This window comes from Protopterus annectens, chromosome 2.part1, assembly GCF_019279795.1.
Source record: "Protopterus annectens isolate FY-2018-M chromosome 2.part1, PAN1.0, whole genome shotgun sequence".
Taxonomy (NCBI): Eukaryota; Metazoa; Chordata; order Ceratodontiformes; family Protopteridae; genus Protopterus; species Protopterus annectens.
Genome location: NC_056729.1, coordinates 1,589,083,713 through 1,589,101,826, shown reverse-complemented (window position 1 = coordinate 1,589,101,826; position 18,114 = coordinate 1,589,083,713). Strand labels below are relative to the sequence as shown.

The following is an 18,114-nucleotide window of genomic DNA, read 5'->3' as shown; positions in this document are numbered from 1 at the left end:
AGCCGTCCCTAGCGAAGCAACGTGGCTTGTCGAGCATGTCATCCCAGGTTGACAGACACTGGATCCCCTTTGAATGACACCAAAATTTTAGCCAATTGTTAAAATCGATCATTTTGTCTTTGTACTGTGCAAATTCCTTTTTGTCTGCAAAATGCAATTACTGGTGCCAGGCATTTTGTGAAGACCCTGGGTGCAGTAGATAAGCCAAAGGGCAGTGCAGAGAATTGGTAATGCATTGAGCCTGCTATGAATCTGAGGTATCTTCAGCAAGATTGTCTGATTGGGACATGCAGGTATGCCTCCTTGAGGTCCAACGTAACTAGCCAAGCCTTCTTGCCCAGCATGGGTAGAAGTTGCTGTAGTGTTAACATTCTGAATTTTGGAACATCCAGGAAAGTATTTAAGATTGACAGGTCCAGTATTGGTCTCCAGGCTTTGCCCTTTCTGGGTACTAAGAAAAATCTTGAATAAAATACTTGCCCCTGTTCTTGCTGTGGTACTCTTTGAATAGCTCCCATGTCCATGAGAGCAGCAATTTGTTTTTGCGCCTCTGCCCATTGGTTTTGTGGCAGGTCCGGCATACCTTTTGATTTTGGAAGCGTGTGAAAGTGGAACCTGTAACCCTGAGAAACAATATTCAGTACCCATTTGTCCTGGGTGATTATGTGCCAATTTTTTGAGAAAAGTGCTAGCTTTCCCCCTAGGGGTGCTGCCAAAAGGTAAATGCTTGGCATCTGTAGAGGGAAGTCATTGGGACTGTTTCTTATAAGGTTGTGATTTGTCTTCCCCTCCTTTGGGGGCTGAAGCACCCCATTATTTAGGTCTGTAGGAGCCTTGGGGCTGAGATCTGCCTCTTGCGCATCTGTATCTGCCTCTTTGTGGCCTGTCTGACACAGGAAAGGACCAATTTTCTGAAGGCCAGTTTCTGCTAAACCTTGGTGGTTGGACCTGTAAGAAATCCTTTACTGTCTGCATTGATTTTGCTTTATCCTCCATTTTCTTTAATACCTCTTCTGCCTTAACACCAAACAAAGTATCATGCTGTAGTGGAGCATCCAATAATTTTACTTTAACATGGTCAGGTAAACTTTGTTCTTTCAACCAAGCATGCCTTTGAATAACAGAGCCTGTAACTGTGGCTCTACAAGAAGCCTCTAATGAATCAAAACCACATTGTAAAGTATGCTTTCCCACTTGTTCAGCTGCATGCAATAAATCCTGCATTTCCTTACTGTCAGGACTTTCTGAGTTTGAAACCATTTTCTGTTTTAACAATGACATGAGGTACTGTTGATATTTAAGCATGTGAAACTGGCAATTTAAAGCCCTCACAGCTAAAGTAACAGAAGTGTAAACCTTTTTTTCCCCATCTGTCCAGAGCTCTGGAATCCCTATCCGAGGGGACAGAATTTTTAGCAGTGGAAGCCTTAACCCCTTTAGGACCCTGAGAAATTGTTTCTGGATCTGCAGCAGGGTTTTTGTAAAGAAATTTAAGAGAGTCAGGGACCCTGTAGTACCTGTCTGGCTTGACTGGTGCAGGGGGTAAATAATCAGGAGTCAGACTGGATTCAGATACAACATCATCAACAATATCAAGCACAGGGGGAATAGCCAGGGGCCTGTGCTAGGGCAATAAAAGAAAGTCTCTGAGCCTTTTCTTGGATTCTGAATAATCCTGGCTCTCCCATTGGAAATGCTCCCTTATTGTGTGCAGGGTTTCCCCAAAAGAATAATCCTCGGGCGGACAGGCTGAAGGTATAGACTCTTCTGCATCAGAGTCCTCATAGGGAGGGAGAGAATATCACTGATCAGAAAAGGAATCAGAGGAAATAGAAACCTGGTCAGAGGAATCATAGTCAGTGTCTTGCCTAGGCCTTTTGTCAGGAGGGGGATGGGAACCCCTAATTAAAGTAATTAGGTCTTCGGTCATTTTAAGCATCTGTGTCTTTGGCATGGATGACTGTTCAGTAGAATGCTGTACTTGTTTCCTTGTCTTTAATGGTGTTTTTGGCTTTGCCTTGGCTGCTGTAGTCGGCTTAATTGTAAGTTGTGAAGGTCTGAAAACACCCTCAGAAGCCGATGCCTGCTCAGCAGCTTCGGACCCATCTGAGGGCATAGTTTCCATAGGCCCAATACCTTAAGTTTCCACAGGCCTCGGTGTCTCCATGTGGCTGTCGGATACAGCCTGTGGCTCTGAGGTAGCGGGTGTTGGGGGCTGCGAAAGCGCCTCACTGAGAACTGGCAACTGGCCTAGAAGAGGCTTCGTCGTCGGTTTTGGACCTCGGATGCCTGTCCTTTTCTTTGTCTTTGCGTTTTTTATAAATTCCGGTCATTGGTTGTTCCGAGTGCATTATGTAATGAAACCTTTGGCCAAAATAATGTAAAGCAAAATCAAACCGACGTTTAATAGTGCATTTATTGAATATAGCACAAAACCGACAACTAGTAACATCGTGGTCAGGGCCTAGGCAAGGAATACAGTAAGACTGAAAGTCCTTATGAGGTATTTGCTTCCCACAAGAGATACAATTATTAACTTTTACTGACATCGGTCTGGAGCAAGAAAAACTTTCCCCAACGGGGTACTTAGCTTTACTGAAGACTTCGGTTCTGAAACTCAATTTCGAAAATCTCAGGAGTAGGCTGACTGGCACTTGGGAACTGCTTTTGCTTCGGGCACCGTGCGGCAAGAAAGACTGAAGAAAATGGCATCAGTTGCATCTTTTATACCCCTGGCGCACTGACGTCAGGGAAGAGGCGACAGCAACCGACGCTGGACCAAGACTTTGGAACTCGAGTAGACTGCGGGTAGCCTGCCGGCGGATAACCCAAGTGTAATGACTGCAACAGTGAAACACGATGAACATCAGAAATTTCAGAATCCTGATCTGAAGAATCAGAAGGAAAATCAGTTCTAGTTCTCTTAGAGGGGGAAGGTTGTCTTCCCCTAATTAAAGTAATAAGGACTTCAGCCATTCTTATCATTTGTTTTTTAGGCATATAGGCCTGACCATGCGGTTTGGATGTTGGTTTTCTAGGCGTGGGTCGAGTTTTAGGCCTTGAAGAAGAAGACGGCATCAGTTTGAAATGCAAGTCTGTAAGCCTGAATACACCCTCAGAAGCTGGTGCCTGCACAGCGGCTCCGGACCCATCCAAGGTAGAGACATCCGCAGGTTCCATAGTCAAAGAAGCATCTCGCAGCATACCGGACTCCGAATGGGTCTCAGCAGAGGCCTGCGAATCTGAAGTAACAGGTATCAGGGGCTGCAAAAGCGCCTCACTGAGTACCAGTGAACTGGCGACTCGCTTAGCAGAAGTGGCGTCGGCAGTTTTGGACCTATGCGGTCTGTCTCTGTCTTTATCTTTTACATTTTTTCGGAATATTGGTAGTCGGCTGGCTTACTGACAACATTTCTGGATAGTTAAACTGAGATCCAAAATAATTTGATGTAAAAACAGACCGACAACGAACAGTTCGAGGGTTAAATAAAGCACAAAACCGACAGCGAGGGATGCCGTGGTCTGGGCCTAAGCAAGGAATGCAGTACGAATGGAAATCTTTATGAGGTAGTTGCTTTCCACAGGTAAGACAATTGTTGACTTTTACTGACATTAGTTTAAGAGGAAGAAAAAGGATCCCCAACAGGGTACTTAGCTTTTTTGAAGACTTCGCTTCTGAAACTCACAAACGAAATTCAGGAGTCGGCCGAACTGCTTCTGCTTTGGGCACCACGTGGCAAGAAAGACTGATGTAATGGCATCGGCTGCATGTTTTATACCCCTGACGACCTGACGTCATGGAAGAGGAGACAGCATCCGACATAGGAATCCAAGACTCTGGTATTCAAGCCGGCTGAGGGCTACCTGCAGGCAGATAACCCAAATGTAATGACTGCAACAGTGAAACACGAAGAACATCACCCTGCCCATTCTACGTCTTAGGACAGGCGGGGAGTCATTAAAAATTAATTCAGGAAATAGTACTTTGTAGACTTTCAGAGTAGAAACATTTTCTCTACAAAAGATTAAACTCCCTGCATGTACCAAAATATAATTCTTCTCATCTGCATTTTGCACAGTCAACATTTAGGTCATCTGAGCTAACATTCTAAGTCCCTTTCACCTTGTTAATCTCAGTACCTCAGCCATCTTTACCATTTACTTAGTTACTTTTTTGTAGACCGGGCTACCCCCACTAGACACGGCCAATTTTTAGGGAGACCCACAGTAGTACTTGTTATGACTAAGAGTAGTTTGGCAAGGAAACCAGGGAACTTTACATAAATTTATTTTGTTGAATCAAATGATGGTATTTTGTCTTACAAACATTTACCCCTCTTCTTTTTAACAAATACTGTGGGACTGTACACATCCACTTGAGCTACTACTGGCTTAGGCAACTGGGACTTCAATGTTTAAAGTCTCATCTGACAGATGGCATCTGAGAAATGTAACATCTGGCTTATGCTGCATTACAGTCAGAATTGGAACAGAAAGCCAAGCAGATGATGTGGGAATAGAACCCACAGGCATCTAATCAGCAATGTTTTACAACAGCTGCCCTTAGTTTGTACTATACAGCTTACAATTCCAGGAAAATGTCACTTCAGCATGCCCCTGCCTTCCTCAAGACAAATAAAAGCCAAGTAACAATGAGCAAATACCAATGTTTTACTAAACCTGCCCCCTTTTAACTATCATTTGTTCTGCTAATAAGGGGGTTGGTGCCTCATCCCCTGAAACCCTTTTAAAAGCCAGAAAGGAGCAGCGGTTGAGGGGCACCAACCTAACTTACCACATTAAAGATTACACAAGTTATTTTTCAAATAAAGCACATAGCCTTTAATGTACAATACACATGCTGGGAGTTCAAGAAAGCAGTTGATGCAAGTTAGAATTCTCAGCACGAAGTTAAGGGGTAAATACAGTAAAACACTGCCCTTTACTTTTCTGAGCATTAAAAACAAATGTGCTACCTTTATTCTGCACATTATGTATTTTCTTTTTAAGTTTCTTTGTAGTGGGATTCAGTACCGAGTTAAATGTAAGCTAACATTGTTCGGAATATTTCTCCAACCCTGATGCACGCAGTTCCATCATTTTCCACACAAGCAACACAGTATATTCACACTGGTGCAGAGCTTCCTGACTAGGCACTGATGTGCAAATTTCCTGTCAGATTCTCTGCAACATCATCTTTCTTTAAATATATTTAAATTATTGGAAACATTAGTATTCCATTAAGTGAACATTCCTGGTGGATTGCTTTTACTTAAATCTACCTTGCAAGAATTCTTTTACCCAGGCAATCTAAAACTCTTGAGAATATCCAGTCAAGCCTGAGACCTGTTTGGTCATTTACAGAAAAAATGGAACTTAAGTTTCAGTCCAAACATTATGAACAGATGGGGTAATTATTCTTACTCTTGAATTGTAGCAATGAAGTGTGGTGACTTCAAGGTAATAGTATTTAGTAATAGGGAACAGAAAACAAAACCCATTGCATATGGCAGTTCAGAGTTCAATTCTCTTCACAGGAATCTAGCACCAAAAACTGACTCATTTTACTTCATGTTACAGTTTGGTCTTTACCAGCCTCAACCACTGCTGCCACCCTATTGAACCAGATTCTGTTTTTTACTGCACTGGCATTATCACCCCACATAACCCCATGTGGGTTCCCTCCTTCAGGTACATCAATACTTCTTTGGTCAAGCAGTGGAGGTGAAAGTCAGCCACTAGTAAGCTGTCAGACATGGCTGACACAGAATTTCTTCATTGAGGTGCCGACTACCTTCCCACATTAGCTAGTGCAATTTCCATTATGACACCTATACTGGTGGCCTATGCTTTTTTATATCCACAATAGATATGTGGAGTGAAACCTTGACTGTGTACATTTTCTGAAGCATGGGTTGACTTGGGAATAGTCAGGGTTCTGCTCATCTATACCATGAAACCAGCCAAATTAAATCATTTTTGAAGCCATTCACCTAGCTGGAATCTAAACTACACTAGTCGCATTTCATTTTCTGTGATCGACCATACCACATTAGACAGGCTAACACAAATTAATAACTTTTTATTTTATTTGAACATCAATGCAGTAAATGTTGTCTTTGCATTTTATAGGTTCATAGGTTGGTACTAGGCGATCGGCTCGAGGGCCTATGCAAGCCTAGCCATAACAATTCTCTGGATATTTCTTCCCACAATACTTACTTCTCTGGACCCCTGTCTAGCAGGGCGACTGACATGATTCCCCGGGGTGAATTTCTTATCTCCCATCCAGTCATCAAGGTTCCTTTTGAAGAGGGCCAATGAGGCGCTCTGCTTAACATGCATGGGCAGTCTATTCCAGAGTAAGGGGAGTCTCTGGGTCAGGAACCTATCCCTCCAGCATGTTTTGTTCATTGTGATGACAAGGTTTAGATCCCTGGAGCATGTGGCTCTGAGGGATTGGGATTTCTTTAGGTGGAGCATGTCCAACAGCTCAGGGTTTGACATGGCTTTGTATGTTAAGCAGAGATTGCCTCTGAGTAGACGACATGCCACAGAGTATAGCTGGAGTTTTTTTAGACATTCAACATATGGCATCTGCTTTAGGCCTGTGATTCTTTTAGTGAGGTATTTCTGTGATCTTTCCAGCTGTTGCAGATATCTTGTCAGGTACATACCAAACGGGACATTATACTCTATAATGGGTCTAATCAGGGATGAGTATAGTGAGACAATGACCTTTTTTCTGGATGAGAAGCCCTTAGTGATGAGGTGTGCCACATAGAAGGATTTCCTGACTGTTGTGGCGATGTGGTTATCGAAAGTGAGACCACTGTCCACCTGTGTCCCTAAGCCTCTCATCACACTTTCGATGTTTAGTGACCTGTCACCTATGTGGCAATTCATGGGTACATGTTTTTTTCCAAAGGGGATAACTATACATTTCTTGGCATTAAGCTTGAGCCCATGGCTCTGGCACCAGGCATCTGTTCTCTAAGGCCTTTTTGTAGAATATCCACATCATTTGGGGATACAATAATGGCTCCCAGTTTGCAGTCATCTGCGAACTTTGTTAGCCAGAGTCCCTTAGTGTTGGCCTGTACTTTAGAGAAGTAGATGCCAAACAAGAGTGGTCCCAGGACTGAACCCTGAGGTACTCCACTTGTCACTTGTCTGGAGTTGGATTTGGATTCTGCTACGTTTACACTCTGGGTTCTGTCAGTAAGCCAGATGGCAACCCATCGAGTGATGTAGGGATTTATGCCCAGCTTACTAAGTTTATCTATGATTCCAGAGTGGGGGATGGTGTCAAAGGCCTTTGCGAGGTCCAAATAGGCTGTGTGGACTGCCTTACCCTCATTCACAACTCTGGAGACTGATTCAAAGAAGTCAATTAGATTCAGGAGACAAGATTAGCCCTTCACAAACCCAAACTGGGTGGGGTCCAATGTTTGAAGGTTGCCAATATCTTTGTTTATAAGTTCCATGATAATGCATTCCATGTCCTTGCAGATCAGGCTTGTCAGATTGATGGGATGGTAGTTCCCAGGATCCAAGGCGGATCCCCCCTTATGGAGTGGGATAACTGCAGCTCTGCGCCACTCAGTGGGCACGAAGTCTGAGGTGATGCTATGATTAAACATGACACTTAGGTGAGGTGCCAGTTCATTTTGTAGTTCATGTAGTACACAGCCTGGGATGTCATCTGGTCCCATGGATGCTGTATTCTTAGCTTTGGAGAGTGAGGTTTCTACCTGTGTGGCTGTGATTACCTTAGGGGGTGAGAGGGGGGGTGAAGTTAGCACTAAATCGCCAGGATATTGGCAATATCCTTGGGATCAGTATATTTAATGCCATTCTGTTGTAGCTCAGAGCAGATGTGAGCATTGCCATTTAGATTATTGACATAACTATAGAATGCCTTGTGGTTATCTTTGGAATCTTTGGCAATTTTATTTTTGTAACTAGCTTTTGAAGATGTTATGAGGGATCTCAGCTTCTTACTGAGGCTGGTGATGGAATTTTTTGCATCCTGGGATTTTCCTCTTTTCTGCAGCAGTTTCTTCCTTCTGTTGTATAGTTTGTTTATAGCAGGGGACCACCAGATTGTCTTCCTTTTTTGGAGAACAGCATCTTGGTTCTATTTGGGATGACACGATTCATGCATGAGTGGATGTGCTCGTACAGTGCCTTAGTGTAGGATTCTGCAGTCGAACCTTCAGATCCCGTCTGCATGGGTGTCGTGAAGTTTGTCACTTCTGACTTCAGTAGCATGAAGTTGGCCTTGGAGAAGTTTTTTAAGGAGGTTTTCTTACTGGGGGGTGGGGGTGGGATGTGGATGTCAAGGGTGATTTGCTTATGGTCAGACCTGACCAATGAGGAGGTTACCACTTGTGTGGAGCATCTATCTCCCATGTTGGTAATGACCAGGTCTAGGATATTGGAGCCCCTGGTGGGACAATGGATTAGTTGATCCAGGGCATTGGAATTTATGAATTCCAAGAACCGTTGGGAAAAGGAGTTGGTACCCGAGTAGTTTTCCCAGTTAATGGCAGGGAAGTTGAAACCACCCAGTATTAGGGTGTTTGGTTGTATCTTAATATTTTCCAGTATGTTTAGAAAGGTGTAGTGAAAATCTTGGGGCATGGTGGGGGATCTGTAGCAAGCTACAATTTGGATTGCAGTCTTACCTAGTGTTAGTTGCACCTGGAGAATTTCAGATGCATTGTGTTGGGCAACTAGCCTGGAGGTGTGAATATCCTTGGAATATTTTTCCATGAACTTCCTCATCCATAATTGTAATTATCTGCCTAACCCTTTTCCCTCTGCAGATTCCTCTCCAGTGACAATAATACCCATTATGTACAGAGTCTTTCACTAGCTGAGCACAAAATATTCCTCAGTTGTTTTCCTCTCTTCCTTTATTCCTTCTTTTTACTTGAGTAAGGAAAGTACGTAGATTTTCCCTTACAGTGAAGTTCTTTTCCCTTACTTACAACTTTGTAAAGAGAAACTTAGAAATGCCTGTGATACTTGCTTTTAGTTCCTTCAAATATTTGGACTAAACTTAGACATTTGGACTAAATTTATCATGCACATATGTTTTGTCATTTGTTAGTTTAAGAGGCCATCCATCCCATCCCATCCCTTTTGTGACGAGGCTGATTTTCACATCTCCCAACTTGGGACTTTTTGCCTTTCATCTCGTCATCCCTTCTTACTTAAAGGACACACTCAGGGATCCCAAGCTAGCACTAACCTCTACTCATCACTCTGGACGCGCTTAGGGATTCCTGGTTAGTGCTAACCTCTGCTCGTCACTCTGGATGCGCTCAGGGATTCCTGGTTAGCACTAAACTCTGCTTGTCAATCTGGATATGCTCAGGGATTTCTGGTTACTGCTAACATCTGCTCTTCACTCTGGACGTGCTCAGGGATTCCTGGTTAGCGCTAACCTCTGCTTGTCACTCTGGACGTGTTCGGGGATTCTTGGTTACCGCTAACCTCTGCTCATCACTCTTCCTTTCTACCTTCAACACAATCTTTCTCCATCCTCAGTGTAGCTATAAAGTGCTTCATTAGCTTAGCTGTCTTTCCCTAATATTTGGCATTTGCTACCATAGCTCTCAACCAGTCAGGGACAAATTTATTTACTTATTTAAATTCACATTTGTTTACCGGGAAAGTCCGACTGAGTGAATCCTGTTTTCAGCAGAGAAAAGCACCACATGCAGTCAAACGGACAATGTAAAAAAGACATATAAAGTTTAGATGTACATATGATATGTACGTAAAATTAGATATACATTATACATATAATTAATCACTCTTCCATGTTACACTAATAAGCACAGGTTTAGCAAGATAAACAGCATACCTTACTTAAAATCTTTCATCAGAATCAGGGACAAATCTCGAAAAAAATCAGGGACTATCAAGGACACTTTTAAAATCTTAGTACTATTAACTTGAGACAGTGGCAGAATAAGAGAATGTGAACACATTTGCTGAAGTAAAAGAAGCATATATCTCTTGTCATTATTTATTAAGTGTAATTCACCACCTTTCCTCCAAAAGTCATAAGTTTTAAGAAGGATTACGAGGGACAGAGCTAAAATTTGACTCAAAATAAGGGATATACTTGAAAATCAGAGACAGCTGAGATGTACCTTTGCTACCATGACCTCCTTTCCTTTAGTAACTGATTCAGTTCAGCATTTTTATGCTTCTTAAGCCCCTTCCTTAATACCCCATTCTTTTCTTCCTGGTCACTGTACAGAACAAAACAGCAACAGATGCTTTTTATACCATAATTTACTACTTTTGTATTTGCTTTAACACAAGTATATTGCTCAAGTTATATCACTTTTGCTACATTTCATTCACCCCATCACTCACCCACTACCCCCTACCACCTTACATGCTGGTATATCTCTTGGGTATGTATTTATATGACTTACAAAAAGAAAAATCCGTGGTACCCCTCAAAGTCTCAGTAAACCTAGTATGCAACCTATACTGGGTCAATAACAAACCAAGAAGAAACTTGACAGTGTGGAGGGTGTGAAGTTCACTCTTGAAATAAGTTTGGCACTTAAGTTCACTAATAAAAATTGAACTAAGTACTACAAAATAATAAAATAGTACGTAGTCCAAAGTCGAGTTAAAAATGGAATATCCTTTCCATTTTTAACTCGTCTGTGGACTACCTACTATTTTGCTATTCTGTATTATGTATTTTAGTTTGACTTTTATTAGTGAACTAGGTACGTAACATATTTCAAGGAGTGAACTCCACACCATCCACACTGCAAAGTTTCTGCTTCATTTGCTTTTATGTGGCTTGAGTAGACTTTTATGAGAATGAGCACCTTCATATTTAAATAACTTAATTCTTCACTTTTGTTGGACAAAAACACAAAACTCACTTGCCACAAATAACATAAACATGGTTAAACTATAATGTCACCACTGTAGCAAGAAAACAGCTGAGGATACACTGGAACAGAACTGAACCAACCTGGCAATAAATGCAGCAGTTCTGACTAATAAACTTAATTTAAAAATACAAGATACTGTTAGCTGCTTCTGAATATAAAGCAATGAAAAACAAATGACGTGGCCCTGTTACATGGCATGTAGGTGGACGCAGCCGTGACTATGACTCTTATGAAAGACTGATTAGCAACTCGTGCTGTAGGAGCCAAACAGGGGAGGAAGGATATGTCTCACATTGTTTCACATACCCTAGGGGAGGAAGGTGTTCTAGCCCATTGCAATGTTGGCACCTTCTGGAGGGGAGATGATGGGAGGTTGGCATAATGGTTAAGGTGTTTACCTTACAGACCCAATGTGCAGGGTTTGATTCTTACATGGGGTAATTGGCTAGGCTTAAAATAGTCCATAAAGACAGTTAGCCTAGTAATAATCTATGAACCTATGAACCTATGAAAGACGCATGGCATGCAGAATGTGAGGATATACACTCCTCTGCCAATCCATGGTCTCATGGCAGCCTTCACTGGGCATGTGCAGGAACATGTATACCCACAGAAAAAAAGGTATGCCAGCCTCTCACATACAGGACAGTGTTTATCAGCTCCTGAAAGAAAGTTAAGTGCCACACTCACTAAGTCACTATGACTGATAAAGTACAGTTTTGTACCTACCATAAATGTAGATGTCCGAACTGGATAGCATCTGCAGTCATAACAACTGGGTTGTCCTGTCGTCAGGCAGCCCTTCAGTCGGCCGGATTCCAAAGTCCGGGTCCGGCTTCGGCTGATGTCGCACTTCACCCGACGTCATCTCTGTTGGTCTTCGGGTATAAAAGCATCAGCCGACGCCATTTTCTTCAGTGTTTCTTGCCCCAGATGCCAGAAGCCCTGTAGAAGGCTAAAAATTTTGGATAGATGCCAATGTTTCCAAAAGATAGAGGTAAACACAAAAATAAGCATGTATGTACATAAATACAAACAAATACACCATGAAAGACTCCCCCCCACTAGCTAGCTATTAGGAGGGTAAACACCCTAGGAGTACCACAGAGGGGAAGGAGGGAGGGTAATCCTGACTGCAGATGCTATCCAGTTCGGACATCTACATTTATGGTAGGTACAAAACTGTACTATGTCCTTCATGGATGCATCTGCAGTCATAACAACTGGGTAGAATACCATAGCCAACTAGGGGAGGAGGATAAAAGTAGATTATGGTGTGTTTAGGATCCCTTGCAGTACAGCAGTGGCAAACCCTGCTCGGGATCTGGAATATAGAGGTAAATTATAATGCTTGGCAAATGTATGCACGGAGGTCCAAGTAGCCGCCTCAATAATGTCTTTGGTAGCCACTCCTCGTAAGAAAGCTGTGGTAGTGGCTGTTGCCCTTGTAGAATGAGGTCTTATGTTCTGTGGAATTGGCTTTCCATGGAAGGAGTAACAGAATCGTATGCAATTTCCTATCCATTTGGAGATTGTCTGTTTGGAGATAGCTTTTCCTTCCCTTCCTGTTGCATAAGCTACGAAAAGTTGGTCAGTCTTTCTGCTATTTTTTGTTCTGTCCAAGTAGTAGCGTAGCTGTCTATGTATATCCAAGGTATGCAGAATTCTTTCCCCTCTGTTTTGTGGGTTGGGAAAGAAGGTAGGTAGGTGGATTGCCTGGTTCAAAGACACTCTGGATACCACCTTAGGCATAAATGTAGGATTAGTCCTCATGGACACTCTATCTTGGTGGAAGATTAGGAAGGGTTGCACTGCCATTAAGGCCTGTAGTTCTGAAACCCTCCTCGCTGAAGTAATTGCCAGTAGGAAAGCAGTTTTCCATGACAGGTGTTGTAGGTTTGCTGTTGCTGCTGGTTCAAAGGGTGATAGAGTCAATTTTTCTAGCACAAAGTTTAAGTCCCAAGCTGGCAATGGTGGTTTCCTTGGAGGTTTTACATTCTTGATTCCTCTGAGGAACTGCCTGAGCAAAGGGTGTGAATAAACAGGTGGATCAAAGCTGTATTCTGCTGAAATAGCTGATGCATGAATCTTGATGGAGGAGTAGGAGAGGCCTGAATGAAGTAGTTCGCCAGATACTCCAGAATGTTAGGCATATCTATGTTTGATACATCTTTTCCTCTTTCAGAACTCCAAATGACAAACCTTTTCCATTTCCCAGCATAGTTCCTTCTTGTTGAAGGCCTGCGTGCTTCAAGAATAATGTCTTTAACTCTTTGTGAAAGTTCTGGATTAGCAGCTGCTATGTGATGTTCCATGCAGTCAGTTGCAACGTTTTAGGTTTGGATGCATGGTGCTGTAGTTGTTCTGAGTTAGCATCAAAGGCATCAGGGTATTGGCCACATATTGTTCGAGACATGCTCCTCAGCAGTGGGTACCAGTGTTGTCTTGGCCAGTTTGGAGCTATCAGGATTATCCTTGGACGTTCTTCCTTGATTTTTAGTAGTACTTTGTGTATCAAGGGAAGAGGTGGGAATGCATATGCTGTTAGGCCTTCCCAGCTGAAGGAGAGTGAGTCCACTTTCCATGCTAGTGGGTGGAATGTCCTTGTGCAGAATTTTTTGAGCTGGTGATTGAGAGGGATGCGTATAGATCTATCTGAGGCATTCCCCATTTCTTCGAGATGGTCTTGAAGATGTCCGCGTGCAGCTGCCATTCGTGGGCATCCGATGTGGTCCTGCTTAACATATCCGCCAGAGAGTTTTCTTTTCCTGGTACAAATATTGCCTGTAACTGGATGTTGTAGCTGAGTGCCAGGCTCCACAGCTCCAAAGTCATTCTGCATAGGGGGTAAGAATGAGTGCCTCCCTGTTTGTTGATGTACCACATGACTGTGGTGTTGTCTGTCCTTATCATCAACTGGCCTTCCTTGAGAAATGGTCTGAACTTTTGGATTGCCAGTTTTACTGCCAGCATTTCTTTTAGGTTGATGTGTAGGTGAAATTGATCCTGTGTCCACAATCCTTGTACGCATTTGTCCAGCATGTGGGCTCCCCATCCTAGGTCTGAAGCGTCTGTTGTGATGGTCTGGCTTGCTTGACCTTTGCGGAAAGGCAGGCCTGGGTTTGACTGGCATGCCTGAGCCCACCATAGGAACTCCTGTTTTAAGCATGGTATTAGTGGGATTTCCGTTTCTAGGCTGTGTCTGTGTTGGGACCATAAATTCTTTAGGTACCACTGTAGTTTTCTCATATGTAGTCTGGCAAATGGAACCAGGATTATGCATGATGCCATGAAACCCAAGGCCTGCAGTACCTTTCTTGCTGTTAACTTGTTCAGTTTTGCTAGTGCCAAGAAGTAAAGAGGGAGATCTTTTTGTTTTTCTGTAGTTAGGAATGCCATTTGTCTTACTGTGTCCAATTCCGCTCCCAGGAAAGTCCTTGTCTGGGATGGTATCAGTCTTGACTTTTGAAGATTGACTGTGTATCCCAGTGCTTGTAGCAAGTAAATGACCCTTTGTAAATCTGTTGTCAGCTTGCTTTTGTTGTCTCCTTGTAGCAGGCAGTCGTCCAGGTATGGATAAATTTGAATTCCCTGTAGTCTGCAATGGGCGATTACTGATGCCAGGCATTTTGTGAATACTCTGGGCAGTAGATAAGCCAAAGGGCAATGCTGAGAATTGATAGTGCTCTGATCCTGCAAGAAATCTGAGGTATCTTCTGCAGATTGGTCGAATGGGGACGTGCAGGTATGCCTCCTTGAGATCTAGAGTTACCAGCCAACACTCCTTGCCCAGCATGGGAAGAAGTTGCTGTAGGGTCAGCATTTTGAATTTTGGGACAATGATGTATGTATTTAAGGTGGACAGGTCGAGAATTGGTCTCCAACTTTTTTCCTTTTTTGGAACAAGGAATAGTCTGGAGTAGAACCCCTTTCCTTGCTCTGCTGCTGGCACTTTTTCCACAGCTCTCATGTTTGCTAACTCCATTATCTGTTGTAGAGCCTCTGTTTTTTGATTTGGAGGTAGATTTGGCATTCCTCTTTTGACTGGTAAAGTGTGGAAGTGGAAACGGTAACCTTGATCTATGGTTTGTAAAATCCACTTGTCCTTTGTTATGTGGTGCCAGTTTTTTGAAAATAAGGTTAGCTTTCCGCCTAGAGGAGCTGCTATTTGTTCCCTGGTAGGCGGATTTAGGGTTAAGTCACTGTGGCTGTGTTGATGTAGTGGCAGAGGTTGAGTCTGTGCCTCTGTTGTTACCTTGCCACTGTCGTCCTCTGTAGGTACTTCCTCTGGATTGGTTTCTGCCTCTGGAACGTCTATTCCTGCCCCTTTGGGGTCTTGTGGAGTCAGGAAAGGACCAATTTTTGGCAGGCCAGTTCCTGCTAAACCTTGGGGTTGAACCTGCAGGAAATCTTTAACTGTTTGGACTGATTTTGCCTTTTCTTCCATTTTCTTCATAACCTGCTGGGCAGGTGTACCAAACAAACTTGTCTTATCCATAGGAGCATCTAGCAACTTAGATTTAACATGATCCGGTAGAGCTTGCTCCTTTAGCCATGCATGCCTTCTAATTACTGTGCCAGTCATGGCTGATCTAAATGAAGCCTCCAGTGCATCATAGCCACATTTTAAAGAATGGTTACTAACCTGCTGTATGTTATTTACCATTTCTAATACATATTTCTTATCAAGAGATTCATCAGTGGTTAGCTTTTTAGTTAACTGATCAAGCATAAACTCTTGGTATTGTATCATGTGAAACTGACAATTTAAAGCTCTAGCTGAGAGAGTGGCTGAAGTGTAAACCTTTTTACCCCATCTGTCTAATGACCTTGCTTCCCTTTCAGAAGGAATAGGGTTTTTAGCTATGGTCGCGGCTACTGCCTTGGGACCCTGGGATATAGTTTTGGGGTCTGCAAGAGGGGCCTTGTAAAGGTGGTGATGAGTATCTGGAACCCTGTAAAATCTGTCTGGTTTGGCAGGGGCTGGGGGTAAAGAATCTGGAGCGGAGCAGACATCATTGAAAGCATCATCCACCACAGAGAGAACAGGAGGTATAGCTAAGGGCCTGTGCTGTGGAAGGTGCAAAAAGGTCCTAAGTCTTTTTCTGGAGTCTGAAAAATCCTGTTGCTGCCATTGGAACTGTTCTCGCATGGCATGCAAGGTTTCCCCAAAGGAGAATTCTTCTGGTGGGGAAGCAGCTGGAATGGATTCTTCAGCATCAGAATCTTCAAAATTGGAGAAAGGAGCCTCTGGCTGGTCAGTTATGTCTGATTCATCAGCAGAATCATCAGAGGACACTGGCTCAGGGGGCTCTGCCCTAGGTCTCTTCTCTGGGGGCTGAGAGGCCCTGTCTGGGTGAGATTGAGATCCTCTAATTAATGAAATTAAATCTTCTGCCAAAGTAAGCATTTGAGAACTAGAAGAGGGCCTGGTTGAGGGGGGTTTAACAGGCACTGCTTTAGTAGTCTTGGCTGCTTTAGCCCTGGCGAAGGCCTTAATGGACATGGCTGCTGGAGGCCTAGCAGCACCACGTGCTGGGGTAGAGACATCCAAGGGAATGGTGTCTGATAAGTCAGTGGTAAGCACCGTAGTGGGTAAATTTTCTGAGGCCGATTCAAGAGTGGTAGCAGGGGCCTCAGCTGTAGAAATAGATTCAGCTGTATTTTGATCAGTTTTCTCGGTTTCGGCCGAAACCGAGACACTCGCGGTTTGCTTAACCATGGTTTCGGCCGAAACCGCGGACCGCGAGTGTCGGTCTTTTTCTTTGCGTTTTTTAGCAGAATGCGAAGTCGGAGGATCCGACGGCATAATGTACGCAAAATCAGAACCGAAAAACTGTTCTGCGAACTCCGACCGACGCCTAAGCGTTCGTCGGTTGAAAGAGGCACAGGCCGAACAGGCTGCTACGTCGTGGGCTGGGCCTAAACAAGGCAGGCAGTAAGAGTGGAAATCTTTATGAGGTATTTGTTTCCCACAGGTTAAACAATTATTAACTTTTTCTGACATCGGCTGAGGCAAGAAAGAGTCCCCAACGGGGTACTTAGCTTTAGAAGTCTTCGAAGTAGTATTCGGTAGAAGTAATCTCTGGATCCGACCGACCGGCACTTGCGAACAGCTTCTGCTTGGCCACGGCAAGAAAGACTGGAGAAAATGGCGTCGGCTGATGCTTTTATACCCGAAGACCAACAGAGATGACGTCGGGTGAAGTGCGACATCAGCCGAAGCCGGACCCGGACTTTGGAATCCGGCCGACTGAAGGGCTGCCTGACGACAGGACAACCCAGTTGTTATGACTGCAGATGCATCCATGAAGGACATCTGGCTTTTGCCCTACAGGATGGGGCAATAGACTGATGGAGGGCTAATGGTTGGCATGCAGTGCGACAAAAAAAATAAACCATATAAATATGAGGTAAAAAATCTTCCAATTGGTTATTTAAAAATAAAAATATAGAAGAACTTGATGCCATGAAGTGTACACCTCACCTCCGGAGCTCAGGAATCGTTTACCATTTGTCACAGGTGGATATTTAGTCTCCAGGTGTCGGTCTGGATAAATCAATGTCTCGGCTGAGAAAACTACTTTGCTTTTTGCTTGCTGGAACTTCTTCAGAATCTCTTTCGGTCCTGAGGCAAATATGACATCATAGCTAATAAAAAAGAGATGATGTAAGTAAATTACCAGTGAGTAAGGGAAAATGTTAAGTGAAGAAAGTAACATAATATATTTAAGAAAAACATTTGCATGTTAGCAGTGAGCAAATCAGATTCCAGTTTAATTAAGCTTATATTTGCAACTTGTGAAGCAAAACAATGAACTTAACCATCACAACAGAGCACAAACCACAAGACACATAGCTCACCTGCAGTGTGCCCCTCTACCTAAGCTCCTAAGGCAAAAAGTACAGTTGTGTACACTTACAATAAATGTAGATGTTCAAGTGTATTCACTGTTGCAGTCATCACATTTGAGTTATCTGCTTGCAGTAGCCCTCAGTCAGCCTGATTAACAAAGTCTTGGGTCCTGCATCGGTTGCTGTCCCTTCTTCCATGATGTCAGGTCATCAGGGGTATAAAACATGCAGCCGATGCCATTACATCAGTTTTTCTTGCACCAGATGTCAGGCGCCCCTCCATAATGGGAAGCAATTAAATCTATAAATATACAAGGTT

At 43.3% G+C, this 18,114-nt stretch overlaps 1 protein-coding gene across 1 annotated transcript in view; it reads right to left on the bottom strand.

Annotated features, from left to right (window-relative positions):
• The window catches only part of PLOD1 (procollagen-lysine,2-oxoglutarate 5-dioxygenase 1), a 1,142,395-nt gene that overhangs the window by 691,844 nt on the left and 432,437 nt on the right, over window positions 1–18,114 (bottom strand). The window contains exon 4 of the mRNA XM_044063038.1: window positions 17,428–17,591. Within this exon, the coding sequence (XP_043918973.1) occupies window positions 17,428–17,591 (164 nt within the window). The remainder of the gene's footprint in view (window positions 1–17,427; window positions 17,592–18,114) is intronic.